Here is an 18334-nt window from a genome sequence, read left to right as displayed (position 1 = left end):
AGAAATTGGAACCCTTTTTCGAAAAGCAGCTACAATTACAATAGAGGGTAGAAGTCTTGAGAGGATGTCATTCCTTAATCTACACTGGATCTAGTAAGCAAATTTGATCTGAACTAACAGATGCAGGTGGATTTGGAGTCTTTCAACCATTAAAAAAAAAAACTGCAAATTGGTGATTCAAGCATCATAGTTGCATTGAAGAAAGTGAAGCTAAAGCACATCTTATCATGCCTTGGGACTAATTGAAGTATTAGACCCTGTATTTTGTTAAGAATACAACTCCATGAAAGCAGACGAGCTTTACAGTCAGCAATGAATTTATTAAAGTTGTGGGAGGAATCCTTCAGCATATATTCAGCCGAAAATGATGCTGATGCATGGTGGGAAATTAAATTCTACACCAAGTGGAGTTTAAAAGCTAAATACCATGTAAAGTTCCGCCTCAGACAAAACTCAAGAGATTCAGAAGAAGAAGAAAAGAATTGTTACAAATCTGATAGGTTGCTCCACATGTAGAGTTTCCCAAACAGGTGTACGGTCATACCCTGATAGCATTTCAGCACATTCATCCGTACTTATATTTACGTCCTCACTACGATTCCTGCCAACTAATTAACATTAAAGTTTAGCATGATTCAAGGGCCCTTGTCAGCTTGATTTGATTATTGCAATTGCAAGCCTGTTTCTTTGACTAGCATTCTTAAATCACATACATGAACTGGCTTATACCCCGTTCAAAAAACTGAAAAAGCATATTCTTGATCCTTTGGCACCCTTGGAGACATGAAGATAATGTCATTATGTCGACATAGTTTAAACCATTTCTTCATTATAAGAAGCACCAGGACAGCTGATAGTTCAGTTGCTTTGTTTTCCTTCCTCATATAGCCAATGGGCTAATCAGGCTGATGATATTTTATGCTAGTCCTAGTTCAGTAGTCATTCACATTTTAGGAAGCACCGTCAGAAGTTGAGGCATGAAAAACTTGCAGGAAATGGTACCTTCAACAGGAAAGATTAGCTAGTTATAGTTCCTAATGTAGTTGCACCGATTTATATACACACATGTACTACTAGCTTTAAGATAGATCACCTGAAGTCATTTATGAATGGCTATAGAGGGTTGCCTAGGTCTGCATTGGGCAACTTCAGTAACAAAGCTACAAAAGGGTTTGATTCTCATTCGTACTGAACAAAAAGCAAAGGTAGAAGCATATTATATCTCAATACAATTCGCATTAGGTTAAAAAACTACGACAGCCACGGCCAAGTCGATCTCAGTCTGAGATTGTATGATATTCTTATCACTAAGTTTTGACCTGAACAGGACTCAATTCTCAATCTGTCTGAGCACTGATGCCATGTCTCAAGAACCCCGGATATATACACCAAATCATTTCAAGCTTCAAAAAATGTAATGAATGCACAGCAAATCGTTTCTTGTAAACATGAAACAACTAAAGTAGCGTTGTGAAAAGGAAAAAGGTAAAAGCAACTCAAGCTCCTACAAATTTGTCTATACATAGAAATTGCACGCAATTACATACAAAAAGACTTGTCCTTTTTGTTTTTTAGGCGCGTAAAAAGACTGGCTTTTCCAGGGACTTCAAATAAAGAAAAAGACTGGCATCGATTTGCTTGAATCACTTTCTCGAGTCTTGATGGCGTTTAGCTGATCGATGCAATGAGAAACAGAGCTCAATTAGAACCACCGAAACTTCAGTTAATCTAGAAGCTAAGCTTCCCTGTGCCACCACAATTACTACAAGATCGAGAAGAAGAGCATTTTGTGCAATAGCTCCACTTTTTTGGAAGCCTGTTGAATTGAAGCACAAGACTCTTGTTACTATTTTCCAAAATACAGAAATTTGTAGAGAAAGAGAAGGGAGGAGGTACATCAATTTTACCCAGCTGTGTATCTGGTAGCTGCGTTCTTTGCCATCAATCTTGCTCTCTCAGCACTTTCCTCTGAGAGTTTCTTTAGCACAAAGCCTTCTCCTTTGCATTCTGGACAAACACCAGAACCGCCACAGTCATCACAAATTTTTGTGGATGCCTGTACCAATAACAAGGATCACACTTCAAAGAAATGCCTGCCTACAGCATGAGTAAAGGCAGGATTTAACTGCAAAGCTAATGGTCTTCTGTTTTTCCTTAACTGTTGGGTTAGGTTTTTTTTGACGGTCTCTGTAGTTCCACAGAGGAAATAGATCAAGGCAGAATATATACCCATTAAACCAAATAGGAGATATTCTAAATTTCGAATCATAGACTACTGAGATGCATAGAGGTCATCTATCCCATATGATAAATTCTTCACTTTGATATAGATGGGAATAAGTCTCACAACAAACAGTTTTTTAGCTTAAGCTTTCAACAGACATAATGGAAAAATCACATCTATAAGAACGACTTACATTTGATTTAGCAATGCACAAGAACTTGAAAAGCTCTTGATAGATATTCTACTTCTCTGGTTGCATTAGTGTTATGTGCAACATTACCTCTTAAGTCTCATAAGAACTGTGATTAGTTGTTATTCAAGTTCTTAATAGATATTCTACTTCTCAGGTTATATTAGTGCTATGCACAACATGGCCTCTTAAAAGTCTCATAAGAACTGCGATTAGTTGTCATACACACCTCAGTTGTTTCAGAAGCTTCCGTTCTTCTTTTAAGAAGAGTAGCTGCCGCACCTACAATGGTAGCAGCAACTGCAATAGAAGCAGCTGTTTCTGGTAGAGCACAGAATATTCTGCATGTTCTGCACTCTGGTTGGTTTAACTTCAACACTGAAGGAGAATAAATACTTCTCTGGAGCACTTTACAGCTATTGCGTTTGATTTGTCTCGCTGCTTATAATATCAAAAGTCAGGTCAGCAACAGCCACTGATGATTTTGAGCAGTTGACAAGATATAGTGCAAAATCTTGTAAAACAGGGATCCATAAAGTTAAAAATGAAAAGAAAAAAAATGCAGGAAATCTGTCACGAGAGGGACATCTTAGCAACTCTAACCAAACCTCAAAGACATCAATTTTCACAATATAGCAGTAGAGGTATTATCCACAGTCAAGCGGAGTTCATTGCACCAGCAAGATCAGAAGCGCAGAGATCAATCCAGTTTTTCTAGCCAACTATAAATGAGCTGTGAGCTGACAGACACATCAGAATGAGCAAGTTCATGTTGTGAATATTGCATAGAATTAACAAAGATATAGAACTTTCAAATGCATGTTTGTGACACCAACTGGCAATACATCATCAAAGCACATTTTGAATAGCATGTATCAAATTGTCTTATGTGTCCAAGTTCACATTTATGGTCTAGCAATTGAGGGTAGTTGAACATGCATCTGTTTACCTGGTCTCATCAGCAAGGACGTAGCACCAAGTATCAGACATTCTCTGAGTTAAAAAGAAGAAAACAAGGTTTGCACTAAAGATAGAATGATCGTCTTGAAGTTATCGTCATCTCTGTGTATTTCACAACACCAAAGTCAAAGATTCATACTCAGTCAGCACTCTGTCATTTTGGTGGCGTTTAAAGGAATCATAGAAAAAGCAATTTTGAGGACACTAGCAAAGCTTTATCTCTCGCATAAAGCACAGAGCTCCATCCCAGTTTTCATTTTATTCTTAAATTTGATTGTCTTCGGTTCAACCTATAGAAATTGGGATTTCGTAGATCTAGGTACCGTCTTTTTATCAGAGAATGGTGAGCATGCATAGAACTAGAAATCTTTAACCATTAGAGAGACTTGTTTAACTGTGACCATTCAGTAATCCTAGACAAGTTAGATATTATTAGCTCAAAACAGCACAAGAAAAGGTTTTCTGATTAAATCAAGACATGGCATTACATCATTGTCAGTTATTTTTTAATCCTCCCTTTCATTGCAAACCAAATTATGATAAGGAAATGGACATCCAAACTGTTTCATTATTCATTACAGACACTTCAGTCTCCAACTATCAATTGAAACTTTATGCCTCACCATTAAATATGACCATATCCTTCTACCACGCTTCAATTTTCATCTTACTAATCAAGAGTATTAAACAGGGGACAGTTTCCTCCAACAAACTACACCTCATTAAGTATCGATCTTTATTGACAGCATTTTCACATTTCTTCTTCAGCTCTGCTCCCCAGCAACTTTCAAGGATCAACAAACATATACAGTCATTAAAAGGTATATAAGAGAAAACCTACCACAATGTGCATCTAACTATATCTTGAATTCATAATATATCAGCAACCCTCTTGAAGTGTTGTTCACCACCCAACAACAACAAACTGCAAACCTCTTGCCCCATTTTAATGCTGTGAAATTAACTAGCCATCTAATCTGTTTATTTTTTAGAACTGTGCACAATAGATATCCCTTCTTGGTTAAGTCCTTCTATCCTTAAATAAGTTGCAACTACTTGACGCTGGTGATTCAACCAATTAGAAACCAGAAACCAAACCTCAAATTGCGCTCAAATTCAACACTTGCTTGAAAAAACCTAACAAAAGGCACCATATCTAACTTCCTTATCTACCCATAAATGACTTATCCTAAAAGTTTAAATCAATCCCAGTTATTACCCAATAAATAAATAAATCCCACTAATTATAAGTTCGGGTGAAGTTTTTACTGCAATCTATAATGAACTCAAGAATCCCATTTACAGCACATGCATCAAAGATTCCATTTTTAACTAGACAGTACGCTCATATTATACAACAACTCACTCAACTACCGCCGCCAGCAGCAATGGGTAACAATGGATAAGTTCAACAGATGGCAGTAGTAGGCAGAAGGTAAGTAGAAAGTCACAATTAAAAAACAAACTAGTATCTCCCAGCATATGCTACAAAATTCTCAACTTATCCAGATGGGATTTTAAAGAAAAGAAAGGACATTAAGGAGAAAATTTACTCTCTTTACTGTCGAAGGAAGCAACTGATACAACCGTACTATGCAACCTGAGCTCCATTTTGGAATGGTTCCTTTTCTCCCCGGTGTGTCAATCAAGTGCCTTATCTTGGAATGGTTTAGGAATTCTGCCTTCAGCCTTCGGCTGTTGATATCAGGATTTGGAGTATCAAGAAAGACTAGCAGTATATGATTTGCATAATGCCCTCAGTTTTACCAAAAATTTTAATTTGCCTTTTTAGCACTTTCCAAGACAAAATTACAAATCCCTGTATTATTATCAAAATCTCCAAGTGTGCTTTTGTTTTCCTTAACCACTGGTATTCCTTTTCTACAATGTTTAATTTTCTAATTTCCAAAATTCACCCCCTTTTCTATCAGATACAACACACACTTGAGAATGAAATTTTACCCTTGCTCACTTTGATATGAGAAGTAAATACTCAAGCTCTGCTTCCGAATTTATGCTTACCTGTATCTCTTTGTTGCTAGGCGCATATGGTAAATTATGCATTAAAAATTTTTGGTGGATAGCTTAAAATTCTATCCGGATAGAACTCTGGCGGACCAGTAAATTTTTTTACTAGTTTAGCCAAGACTACAACTTCCAAAACATAATGCATAAAAGTAAAACTGAGAAGGGTGGAAAGGGGAAAGGGTTAGTTAAGAGGAAGTCTGTACACTTATTGATTTGCCGCCCAAATCATTACCAAAATCCTATCTATTGTTATACCAAAACCTGTTCCTTTTCACCTTCCCAACTACTGTACACTAATATTACAAAGTTGCAAACTTGCAATACACTTGTATTGTACCAGTTAAGGTGGTTGTGGCAAACCTTATTATGATCATTCAAAAATTTCAGCTTGGCATTGTTGGGTTTTTGCCACGTGGCATAATTGTTTGATCTCCTGTCCAAGTTGTATTGAAGAGGAACACGTGTGATCTTTAAAGAAGAGAAAAAGCCTTGCATGTCAGGTCTTGTTCATGGGCTTCCACCCTTCCACAAGTTGGGGTTGTTGTGCTTGTGGGGTTGACTTAGGAAAGTCGACTATGGTTACATTTTATTTTGGTTAATGACCTTTAGGTTCTGTTTGATAAAATTAAATCTGAATTCTTCTAGAGTCTGAATTTTGAAATTTAAATATTAAAATAATTAATTTACTGAATTTTAAACACTAAAAAAAAATATATGAATGTCTGAATTTTAATGCTAAACCTATTTATACTTTTTGATAAATATTTATAACTGAATGCTTAATAAGTTAAATTTGATAATTTTGCCGTTATATCTTTTCATCCAAAAAAAAAATAGAACCTGTGATTCAATTAGCTTAAAATTTTTAGGTATGAAAATGATAATATTTATTTTTAAATCAAATTAATATAAAAGATGAAATATGTTATATGAGAAGTATGGAAAAGATGTGAAAGTCTTTAAAAAGGAAGACAAGAAAAAAAGAAAATCATTAGATAGAGAATATTAGGTTGTTTAATTAGATAAGAATTTTGAACATAATTAATAAACAAGGGTAGATTTGGTAGATAAGATCAGGTAGTTGAAGTAATTCTATTGATTCTTATCAGAATTAAGCATTCAATTAGGATTCTTGTGCTGAAAAAAATACATACAAGTTCAGCACTACTTAACAAATTCAGCAAATAGATTTTCGTTTATCAAACAGTCAAACATCTGAATGTCTGAAAAAGTTCAGATTCAGCACTTTTTTATGTTATCAAACAGACCATTACTTGAGAGATTTCATTTTTTTTTCGTCAAACGGCAATGTAACTTGGGAGATTTTTGTTGTTTAGGAAGGGAAGTGAGAGAAAGAGGAAGGTTTCTGCTATTTGGAAGATTTTTGAGGATCCAAAAGAAGAGAAACCAACTGATTTGGAAGGAGAGTTTTGTAGCTACAGTTAAATAAAGTTTCCATCGGTCTGTCCAAATATGGGGGGAAAATGAAGGAAAGCTGGCAGAAGCTTGATAAATCTTATGAAAATATCAATTCTGTCCTTAGATAGTTATTGAATAAAATTATTGTAATTGCATACATGTCTAGAATCATTTCAAATCTCTTCCCTTATTTTCTCTTCTCTTCTTTTCTGTCGTAGCTTAATATTTCTCATCTTTTCTTTTCTATCCTAAACTCCCAGACTAAGCATTATCATTAGAAACTTACGTTGGCTCTTCCAAGGTCTTCAAAAAGGTTAAAAAGATGTTAATAGACAATAATTAATGCTAGTGGCCAGGGCAGTGTTTGATCTTTATAAGAGTAAACCAATTCAGTTTCTCCTATTGAAGCTCCATAAATGCTCTTTTAAACCTTGCCCGCCAGGACGGCCCCAACACTAGCTGCACTTAAAAACGCTTTCGTGGTAGCTAATAGGTTTTAAATACAAACTTTCCGAAGAGTTAAAAATATTTCTAACCAAATATGCTCATTAAAGATGAGTAACAATACGTGGAGTTGTAGGAAAATCATTGAAGCATCAATTTTGTGTTCGTCGGTCAGACATTTAGCAATTTCTGTTTCCTCTTGGGAACGAATCATTTATTATACTGTAGATACATCTATCTAAATGATAGCAGATGAACGAACGAATTTTACAAGATGAGAAAAGAAACCCCAGAATCTTGAACAGGGTCCGATGTATTGTTTTCATAAAGTATAGTAGCTCAAATTCACACGACTCAATTTGCTAACTTATAAACGAGGAAATATCATGTACTAAGAGGTATCTGACTTGGGTGCATTGACGGGAAATCACGGGCATCCTGGCCTTCAACAGAGGGACTTTCACAGTTCAAAAAGAGCACCCACCACACCAACTGATCATCATGACCACACTTTGTGTCCTGAAGACTGAATCCCCCCGCCTGCATGAATGCTGAATAGTGATAACTCCACGTACTCTTCTTACTTCAGCTGAGCTGTGCATCTCAGCATCTGCCTTCCTCATGTCTTACTCACCAGCCTATTTAAGGACCTCTTCACTTCTTTTCTGCAGCACAAAATTTACCAATTCATTGCAAAACTTCTATCCAACCTTAGAGATGGCTGGTACTAATGCATTCTGCATTGCGATCATATTTCTGCTGTTATTGTTGCCTACTCCTAATGATGCAACAGCAAGAAACTTTCCGTATAGTGGTCCGAGCACGATGATATATGGAGAAACAAGAAGGCCGGAAGGAGGCTATGTCAATATGAAGCCGCCCCCGTTGCATCACAGAAAAGGGCTCCCCTATGGAAGGGTAGTAAAACACTGCATGCCAAAGGGACTTAGGCATTCATCAGCGCCAAGTCGGTACGCAAACAGTTACCCTTTTGGATTGCCGTGCTTCACCAGGAACCCTTTTCAGCCTTGAACGAGTTGCAATGGAGGTGGGATTCAGGAATGGTTGTTTTGAAGTCGGGGAATTTATGAACTGGGAAATATAGATTATATATGCGCAGTTTTGCTTCTGCCTACAGGGATTCAAACTATGTATTGTATATGATTCGAATCTGTATCTGAGTTTGTGGTGTGTGCATGTAAGCTATGTGCTCTGAGATATGCAAACTCAAACTAGATTATATCACTGAAGAGCTTCAATGCTTAATCAAATTATCAAACCTTTATAAACAGGACTGCTAAATTTTGCTCTAGATTTCTCATTGTTTATTTAGAGTCTGCAGAATATATCCTCTGGACAGTTATAATTTGCAAACATCAAGCATACGGCTTATTCCATTCCAGGCTTCCAGCCAGGCAAAGCAAAGATGAAGATTTATTCTTTGTGTACAAAACAAACCTACTGAACTTTTAGTTCCGGCAGGAAACGTGTGCCTTTGAATGGAAGTGGAAAAGAACACTGAGTTCAGACTTCTGTTTCAGTTTTGTTTATATCAAACAATTTGAAATGACCCTTGACCTAAAATATCTGTTAATGATCATAACTCAGATTTATGGTGATTTGATTATCTGATTAAAGGCCACATATACAGCTGCGCCAGGATGGTAGGACCACAATATTACCCCCGTATATCTGCCATGTTACGCGAAGGGGCAAGGCAAACCGTGAATGCATTAAGTAGAATCCAGATGAAGCCAGTCCTAGCATCTGAAATGCCGGCAAGATGACACCAACACAGTAAAATACATGGTGCAGTGCTAAAGAAGGAAGACAGATTAGCTCCGCTTGGCTACTCCACAACACCATTTACAAAGTTTTCATCATCACCCCGGCAATGGGAAGACTTCCTAATGAAAAATCGCTGATAAAGCAATATCCTTTATACGATGGCAGCATAGAGTCCACTTTTAAAGGGTACAAAGAACGGGGCTACTAAGGATCATGCCCTGCAACCATGCAATTCTGAGTGCAGCCGCACCCAGTGCAGATCACATAAATCAACTTTTTGAAGAAAGGTTCAAACCATCTTTGCCGTCTTTGCTTCACATAAACCAGAAAGTAGCCGATTTCCAACCAGTACGCCAATTGTTTCCAAGTAAAATCCGGGTCATAAGTGTAACACCTATATTGCACACACTAACATTCAGTTGTAAGACTCCTAATTAAGTTTTAACTTCTATTAATCTAAGCAACATCGATCACCAATAGAGAGGCCAAAAAAACAAGAACAGGATGGGGTTCTCTCTCCGTCACTCTCTCCCAAGTTGGCTAATCTTTCTCATCAAAAGCCTCATAACAATTGTTCTCAAATAATTTCTAGTTAGATATTTTTACTTTTCTTTTTGGGACCACGTATATAACAAACATGGAGGTTGACTTTGGAGATTTGAGGATTACTACATATTTATCAAGCACTCGGGTTGAATTTGGAGATCTGGTGATTTGGGAGAGCAGAGGGAGAAGAAGCTATACCATGAAAAGAAGGGAGCCATGAAGAAAGGATGAAGAAGATGGGGTAAAAATGCAGCAGTTCACCCAAATATTGTAGCCAATTTCCAATGGATTGTCGCCTTTCTCTGGGGAAAAACCATCCTAAATAGACACGTACATATTCTTTAACCTAACCTACACGACGACTCTCTCCACTTGGAATCCTGCTCCACCGAAACGGCACAAAGCTCCATCACAAAATAACAACTTCGTGGCACGGATTCACATCCTGAAAAGTCAGTCAAGAAGGCCACCAAAAAAGTATCGGTTTCCAACTCGAAAACAGATTAAAATCCCACCAGAGTAGAACCCTCTCCTACTCGCACTCGAGGGAAAAGAATGACGACGCACAGACAAATGCGTCCTCCATAAAACAAAATGGGAGAGCATAATATTTTTCACACCAGTCACGCTCCCGATTTCCATTTGGGGTGTTAGTCCCCTCAGAGCCACTACTGACTCTTATTCGATATTAGGTCAACTAAAGTACTCAAGTCTAGGAAGATAAATCCTTCAAAAAAAAAAAAAAGTCTAGGAAGATAAAGATTTTAATTCTAGAATCTCCCAAACAAAATAAGTTAAGCTTGAAGGAACAGTAATCCTCGGAGGGGTTGAGACCCCAACTGTCAATGTCAACCCAGAATCCCACAAACTCCTCAAGTTCTACCTTTAAAATACATTAAAACACAATGTATAAGCGAGGATCACCTCCTCTTGTGTAACCAGAATTGCATGAAGAGAGGGGATAGCATCACTTGCAAAAGCAAGTGCAGGATATCTATATGGCTAACTATACAAGTCATCTTCGTCAGCACCACCAGCAGAGGTTGCAAATGGGTCAGATCCGGTATTCTCAGTTCCAGACGCTGCAAATCGGAATTCACTTCCAAATCCTCGAGACTGCTGTAGGGTCTGAGCAAATGCTTGGTATTTCCGTATGTCAGCATCACTCACACTTCTGCGAGCAAACTTCATGGACTCCTCAAAGTGTGCAGCCTTAATTTCTGCAACCTCTTCCTCAACATCCTCGTCCATTGAATCAGGATTCTCCCTTCTCCTCTTCTCTCTCTCAATGTCCTGCAATAGAAAATATGCAACATCAAATCATCATCAATAAGCAAAAACAAATTTAGAGATGCTAAGAAAGGCCAAAATAGATTATGACAAGGTTGGAAACCACCAAAAACAAACCTGACTTCTAAGATTAACATTTCAAGCAGTGTCCACAAAACATTACAAATTGATTCATCAAGACTCAGGCAAAACCTTGGGTTTACAATGATTTAAGATCAAAGAAATGAAATCTAGTAAAAGGGTAAAAATCCCAAAGGACAAACTACAATACCATCACCCGGGGAACCATAAGGCTTGGTGCTTAAAATCCTCCTTGATAAAGTAGGACGCAAGAGAACCAAAGAAAAGGCAATCACACAACATGACCATCAAGAGAGCAAATTGTGAACATTATTAATTCTAATTGAAATCTCTAAAAGACTAGCTACATAAAAAGAAAGACACAAAAACACACACATGCACACATTCAGCTTTATATGGTTCTATCCTTCACAAGTTCCACAAATAAATCTTCATATGAGATTAATAACCCTCGTGCCTTAGGTTGGAAGTAACGTCCTGCTCACAAGGATTTGAATTATTATCTTCATTTAGTTGAATCCTAGAGATTCTCGTAAAGTCCTAAATAAGAACGGAAAAAAATTCTTCTTTGGAAAGTATTCCTCAACAGCAGTTTTAGCATTTGATGGTCCATTTACAGCAGAGCATCTGTATTATACAGAGAACAGAGAGCATTTACCTTACTTGTTACACGTCTAACACACATTGACCAATAAAAAATAACAAAAATAACAAATCTTAGGGTATTCAAAAGAAGAAGATAAATGCAAGCAGGTCATTAGCTCATAAGTTAAAACTGCAAATAGAAGAGGGTAAAAACACATACTTTCTCAATATTCTCTCGTATGGCATACTTGCAAGCCCGCTGGCATATTTCTGTAATATCAGCCCCACTAAATCCTTGAGTATATTTGGCAAGAGCTCTCAAATCAACATCTTTGGAGACTGGTGATTTCCTGAGGCAGGCCTTAAAAATTTGGAGACGAGAATCTTCATCTGGTAGAGGGATATAAATTAGCTGATCAAGACGGCCAGGCCGGAGAAGTGCAGGGTCTATTATGTCAGGCCTGTTAGTGGCACCGATGATAAAAACAGTTTTCTTAGCTGACATGCCATCCATTTCAGTCAAAAGCTGGTTAAGAACTCGGTCAGCTGCACCACCAGCATCTCCCACACTGCTTCCTCTCTGTTAACATGATCAGGAAGGTGCTTTGTAAGGTATTCATTTCAAAATATGTAAACAAGGCAAAATTGCAGGATCTAGGCTATCTTCTTCCATTCATTGCTTTTACATAATCTTTTTGCGTTATAGCAACATAGGTAAAGCTTCACAAAGATGACCATCATTTAAACAAATTAAAAAATAAAAGATCCTATTTTGAAGTTATCCCAAAATTTCATTATAGTTCACTCCAATGAAAAATAAATGACACCTTTCAATATCTCACAAGCACCTTTATAGCAACAAAATTTCATAATTTAATCAATGGCAAATTGGAAATTAAACTCTGGATATAATTACAAATATAATTGGACAAAGTTCATCGCAATTCACACACACTCTAATTTTGAAATATATTAATAGCAATGGGTAGGTTTACTTCACTCTACACGTGAGAGAGAGAGAGGGGTACCTGGGTAGCAATGGAGTCAAGCTCATCAAAGAAGAGAACACATGGCGCAGACTGTCTAGCCTTGTCAAAGATTTCACGTACATTGGCTTCACTTTCTCCAAACCACATTGTAAGCAATTCAGGGCCTTTGACACTAATGAAATTGGCTTGGCATTCATTTGCAATTGCCTTGGCCAAAAGAGTTTTCCCACATCCAGGAGGGCCATAGAAAAGGACACCTTTTGAAGGGGACATGCCAAACTTCTCGAACTTCTCCGGATGTTCCACTGGATATTGGACAGTCTAAAAGATGAAGAGAGAAGTTAGGCGTGTACAACCTTGACAAAGATTACCAGATGCAGTTGACAATCCAATAAAAAATTAAGGCAGTTTCTAGTAACTCCCATACCTCTTGAAGTTCACGCTTGACATTTTCAAGGCCACCAATGTCTTCCCAAGAAACATTAGGAACTTCAACCACCTGCTCATCAACACAACAAATTTGAAGTTTTCAGCAAAAAGACACACCAAGAGGAATGCATATCAGAACCGATTAACATGTTACAAACAAAAAGTTTACAACTAAAAATCACTTACTGTCTCACGCAAAGCAGATGGATTGCTGGTACCAAGTGCTGTCTGGAAGTGTTCATTTGTTACAGCCATGGAGTTCAATATTTCAGCATCAATGGTGTCATCTTCCAAGTCAATGACATCCATCTTTTCCCTGATGCATTGAAGGGCAGCTTCAGTGCAAAGGGCAGCAAGGTCAGCACCAACATAACCATGGGTGTCTTTAGCAATTCTTTCCAAATCAACCTGCACAGAAGAAATATTTTTGTCAACCCTATTAGTTTCTCTTTTGCTCATTTCTTTCATTAATTAGCAAGACCATCTTAAATAATAAGTCGGCCTTACATCCTCAGCAAGTTTCATGTTCTTGGTATGTATGCGAAGAACTTCAAGGCGTCCAACCTCATCAGGAACACCAATGTCTATTTCCCTGTCAAACCTACCAAATCTTCTAAGGGCAGGATCAATGCTGTTGGGGCGATTTGTTGCCCCAATAACAATAACATGTGATCGGGATTTCAGGCCATCCATCAAAGTCAATAATTGTGACACAATCCTCCTTTCAACTTCACCATGTGTTTTCTCTCGCTTAGGAGCAATGGAGTCAATTTCATCAATGAAAATGATAGATGGAGCATTCTTCTCAGCCTCCTCAAATGCCTTCCTAAGATTGCTTTCACTCTCTCCAGCTAATTTGGACATAATTTCAGGTCCATTAATACAGAAGAAGAAAGCCCCCGTTTCATTAGCAACAGCCCTTGCTATTAGGGTCTTTCCAGAACCTGGGGGGCCATAAAGTAAGATTCCTTTTGGCGGCTTCACCCCAATGGATTTGAAAAGTTGAGGGTGCCTTAGTGGCAGCTCAACCAATTCACGGATCTGAGCCATCTGTTTTCTGACACCACCTACATCATCATAACCAACCTCATCTAGTCTGTCCTCATCCTCCCTCCTCACGGGTTCACCCTCACAAAATATCTCAGTGTCAGGGGCAACAACACAGTATTCCCCTGGATCAGTCTCAATAACCTTGAATTCCACACTCCTCATCCCTCCTCTAACAAGAAAATGATCTCCTTTCCTGACTGGACGATATGCCTCCAGAAAGTAAGCTGCAGACAGAATATGTTCACAATTTAGTCACAAAAGGCAAAGTTTCTCGTGAGATAAACAAAAGACTGCATGACTAATGGAATCAAACCAATTACTTAAATTTGGATGGTAAAATAAAATCAAACCGATTACTTTAATCTTCATTTTCCAGATGCAAGAGATTACCATGAGTAGCATGAGACAAGCAAATTAATGAGCAATAAGAACTTACGTTTTAGAAATGCATCAAACAGATCTCCAGTAACACCTTCTATGGTATCATCCAAGGGCAAAATGTGAACACGCTTCCCATACTTGACATCCGGGCACTGGTGCACGGATACAACATCTGCAAGTCTAACTCTCAAATTTGCCCTGACAACCTTGTTCATCCTAATCTTAGGCTCCTCACATGTCTCATCAGCAAGAGCAATGCAGACGGTATCTTTCCTTTTCTTACCCTGGAGACCAAAGAGGAGCAGAAAAATATCAATTTTAAGCTCTCATGAAACAATCAAACATGTAAAGCTCGACCAATACTTCAACCTCATACAAGATAGTAGAAGGCAACATAGATTGTTATTCATCAACACGGTTGAAGATGGACTTTAGTGTAAAAAGAAAAAAGGAGAATGACAAACAATTGTACAGACCTTCCAAATTCTAGCCACGATCATACCAAACAGTATAATCATGGCCATTTGGAGCTAAGCAGCTTTAGTAAACAAGCACAGATATACTTCAAAAGATGACCATAAACACTAGGAATAATGTTATACACCCAGCAGAAAATTTGCAGACTTTCCCTTTTTGTTTAAAAGGCAATGATCAACGTCATTCTTGGTTTACATAATCAAATATGATTTATCAATCAACACGCAGAGCTATATAATCCAGTTTTTACGCACGTAACTACAAATATATACCAAAATTCTGACAAAATTTGGCTGCTTACAATTTCTACAAGCTAAAATAAGCCAAAAAAAAAAAGAAAAGAAAACTCAAAACCCCTAGAAACGTAAACCACGAAGAGAAAAAGGGGAAAAATTGAAGAAGACCTTAATCAAAATAGTGTCGCCACGGAAAAGCTGGAGCTTTTCCATGGTATTAGGGTGGAGGGCGACGACGGAGTTATCATCGTTGACCGCTTCGTCAACGATGAGCCGATTAGGGGCCTTCTTCCGCTCCAAAATCGCCGTGGAGAAGTCCTTCTTCCCGCCTTTCCTGAGAGAAAATTAAACACAAAACCCATCAAAATCCGAGCGCAAAATAAAAATAAAAATACAAAACCCCTCCAGGGTTTCCAGAATTAAGGAACATGAGGAACAATTTTAATAGCGTTAAGAAGAGGAAGAAGAACAAGCGGACTCACGAGTCAGATGACTCAGCTTGATGACTCATCGTCTTCGGATTTCCCTCTTTGTGTTATCGGTTTTTGATCGGAGGCGGCAGCAACGAGATAGAGAGCCTTCGAGTTCAAGATAACAAGCGAGAAGTGGACAGAGTAATTTCGTTCGCTAAATATATACTGTAGTAGATTTCATCCTTACTAGTATACTTCCGGATTTACCCACCCCTTTTGGACCATCGATTATTGATTCAACGAAAAAAGTTCGAATGGCCCTCAAATAATTTGTCGAGTGAACTTTTGCCCCTAACAATTAAAAGTAAATTTTTGACCTCGAATCTATCTAAAGTGCAAAATATTGGGCCTTTGTCAAGTTCAACAGCGCAAACTGAAATACTAAGGACATTTTTGTCCACCACAAACTATGTTCCAATCGATAAAATGGAGTAGAAATGACTTTGACCTAATTATTTGCTTTTACAACTATATATCTCTCTCTACCATTATTTTGAGTTCAAGAAATTCATTCACCCTTTTAGCAATCTATTATTTCACATAGCCCACATTTTTCTTTCTTTCAACATGGAACTCAAACTCTTCCAACACATAGTTCTAACAGTAATTGCCTGGAGATCTGATAGCCTAAGGACCAAATGCAACACATTCCCATCAGTGACCCCATAGTCCTGAACATAGGAATTATTTTGCGCTAATTCTTTCCCATCAAAAACAAGTTTTTAATTCTTCACAAAAAATCCCTTATGGTTCTTTGTCCTGAGCTTAGCTTCATTTGGGAGTGAATGATTTGGATAGAAAAGAAGGGAAAAGAAGAGAAAGACTGATTTTCCTTTGTTTGATAGTTTTAAGTAGGAAAGAAAAGAAAGGAAATGGGAGGATGAATAGTGACAAAAATGTTTCCTCGCAAATTGGAAAGAAATGGAGAGAAAGTTTGGAGAAAGCTTGTTAATTTTTCTAAAATGCCTATTTTGTCCTTAAAAATGCCTTGAACAAATATTTAATGACTTTCATATCCAAAATCATTCCATTAATTCTCAAAACTCCCAAACAACATAACAATCTCTTCTCTTCTCTTCTCTCATAACTTAAGCTTTCCCTTCTTTTCTTTTCTATCCTAAACTCCCAAACTAAGCCTATATAAGCAATAAAATCAGACCCTATTACCTGCATAAGAATCACAGAACCTCCAATTGTAAGGAAAATTACGATGGAATCATTTTGAAAATGCTCTATTTCTACCTAAGACATGACCAGGGAAGTTCCAATAATCTTCATAAACAAGAGTAAGAGCCACACTGGTAATCGACATTGCAGCTCCAATAGATAATCCTCCCCTATATATCAAGCAGTAAAGTTCTCAATTTTTTAAGAGCCCATCACAACAATCACGAAATTTAGTTCTTCAACAGCCTAATTAGTCAACCACTTGACAAAACTATATATTCACTGTCAGCCCGTGAGATACACCATCCACTTGGAGCTACCATCCATGCACATTCTCAACACCATAGATCCACTTGACAATACATTCTCAACCTGCGAGATACACCATCTCCTTGTCGCATCTCCTCATCGATCCACTGTCAAAATCTGCAGGCACCATCTGTGCACACCGCAAATCTGTGCCCAAAATTCCTTGAGGTCCATAAAGCTATGATCCTCGTCACTTTCTCATACCTACACAAAGAGGAAAAGGAGATTGATGATCCCTCACATTTTTTGTTCAGCAAGCTCTTTGGCTGCAATGGAGTTTTTCTTCATACATTTCTTTGTTCAGGAATAACTCCTATATTTATCCAGTGGAACACAACTCATCGCAGACAAAAACGCCCTTCATATTTTGGCGTGTGTCTCATGTGGTTCTGGTTTCGTCAGTATTAACTACTAAACTTGACAGAAGATCCAACATTTTGCACTTTGAATAGATCGGGGCCAAAAATTTACTTTTAATTGTTGGGAGCCAAAAGTTCACCCGACTAATAGTTTGAGAGCCATTGGGACTTTTTTCCCTTGATTTAATAGTAGTACCTTAATAAAGTAATTAGTTAATAATCCTAATCTTATTTTGAATTTGTTTTCTTTGCCCTAGTATTTGTTACTCCTTCTTGGAGAGAAAATCTAATTTTGTTTTCATTTGGATTTAATCTCTCTTTTGTTTATCTGGGGAATTACAATCTATTACACTAAAGTCCTGTTTGATAATTCAATTCAGTATTTAAATTTAATGAATTTAAATCTTAACGTGTTCAGACGTGTTTAATAAGTAAAAATTGAACATCTGAATTAATTAAATGACATTGAATTTTCTAGACAAAATTTGCTCTAAAAAATAAGTGTTAAATTATTCGCTTATCATTTAATGTGATATGCACTCAAATGCATCAAATTTGATATTTAACAATTCTATAACTTAATAAATTTAGATTTCAAATTTCAAATTTCAAATTTCAGTTTTATTAAACCCACCTAGATAGGGCATAATGAATTTTTTTTTTCTAAAATGGGATCCTCAAAAAAACCTTTATTTCTATTAACTTGTGGTTATTCATCTTTTGTACATATCTTATATAAGTGGTGTAATTTTACATGTTGGAATAATTTTCACAATGACCAAATATCCGGAATCCATGTGGTTTGGTCCGTCCAAACATATGAACAACTTTAACATAACAAGCAAAGCATCATTAACAAAATCAAAGATGATAAAACAGGATTCAGGATTTAAATACACTAGTTGAGAG

The 18334-nt window shown here is 37.3% G+C and overlaps 2 protein-coding genes across 7 annotated transcripts; both read right to left on the bottom strand.

Annotated features, from left to right (window-relative positions):
• Nucleotides 1-1382: 1382 nt before the first annotated feature.
• On the bottom strand, nt 1383-5489 carry LOC113749603. 6 transcript variants are annotated; one of them, XM_027293407.1, is made up of 5 exons: nt 5397-5489; nt 4928-5069; nt 2644-2855; nt 1908-2056; nt 1383-1816 (listed from the first exon to the last, which is right to left on the bottom strand). In XM_027293407.1, exons 2-5 carry the CDS (start codon nt 4983-4985, stop codon nt 1729-1731), a joined length of 507 nt encoding a protein of 168 aa, XP_027149208.1. In that variant the 5' UTR covers nt 4986-5069; nt 5397-5489; the 3' UTR covers nt 1383-1728. The 6 variants fall into 6 exon arrangements, with proteins under 6 accessions (XP_027149208.1, XP_027149217.1, XP_027149199.1 ...); XM_027293416.1 differs by lacking the exon at nt 5397-5489 and adding an exon at nt 5337-5354; XM_027293398.1 differs by lacking the exon at nt 5397-5489 and having other exon boundaries at nt 4928-5325.
• Nucleotides 5490-10334: 4845 nt separating this feature from the next.
• On the bottom strand, nt 10335-15727 carry LOC113764606 (cell division cycle protein 48 homolog). Its single transcript, XM_027308560.1, has 9 exons — nt 15600-15727; nt 15286-15451; nt 14460-14688; nt 13481-14247; nt 13160-13381; nt 12972-13043; nt 12584-12865; nt 11776-12135; nt 10335-10892 (listed from the first exon to the last, which is right to left on the bottom strand). The coding sequence occupies exons 1-9, from the start codon at nt 15626-15628 to the stop codon at nt 10602-10604; spliced, it is 2418 nt and encodes an 805-aa protein (XP_027164361.1). The 5' UTR covers nt 15629-15727; the 3' UTR covers nt 10335-10601.
• Nucleotides 15728-18334: the final 2607 nt, after the last annotated feature.

Source organism: Coffea eugenioides, chromosome 1 (genome assembly GCF_003713205.1).
Source record: "Coffea eugenioides isolate CCC68of chromosome 1, Ceug_1.0, whole genome shotgun sequence".
NCBI lineage: Eukaryota > Viridiplantae > Streptophyta > Magnoliopsida > Gentianales > Rubiaceae > Coffea > Coffea eugenioides.
Note: the sequence above shows the minus strand (reverse complement) of the source record. Positions and strands in the feature narration are given on the sequence as shown.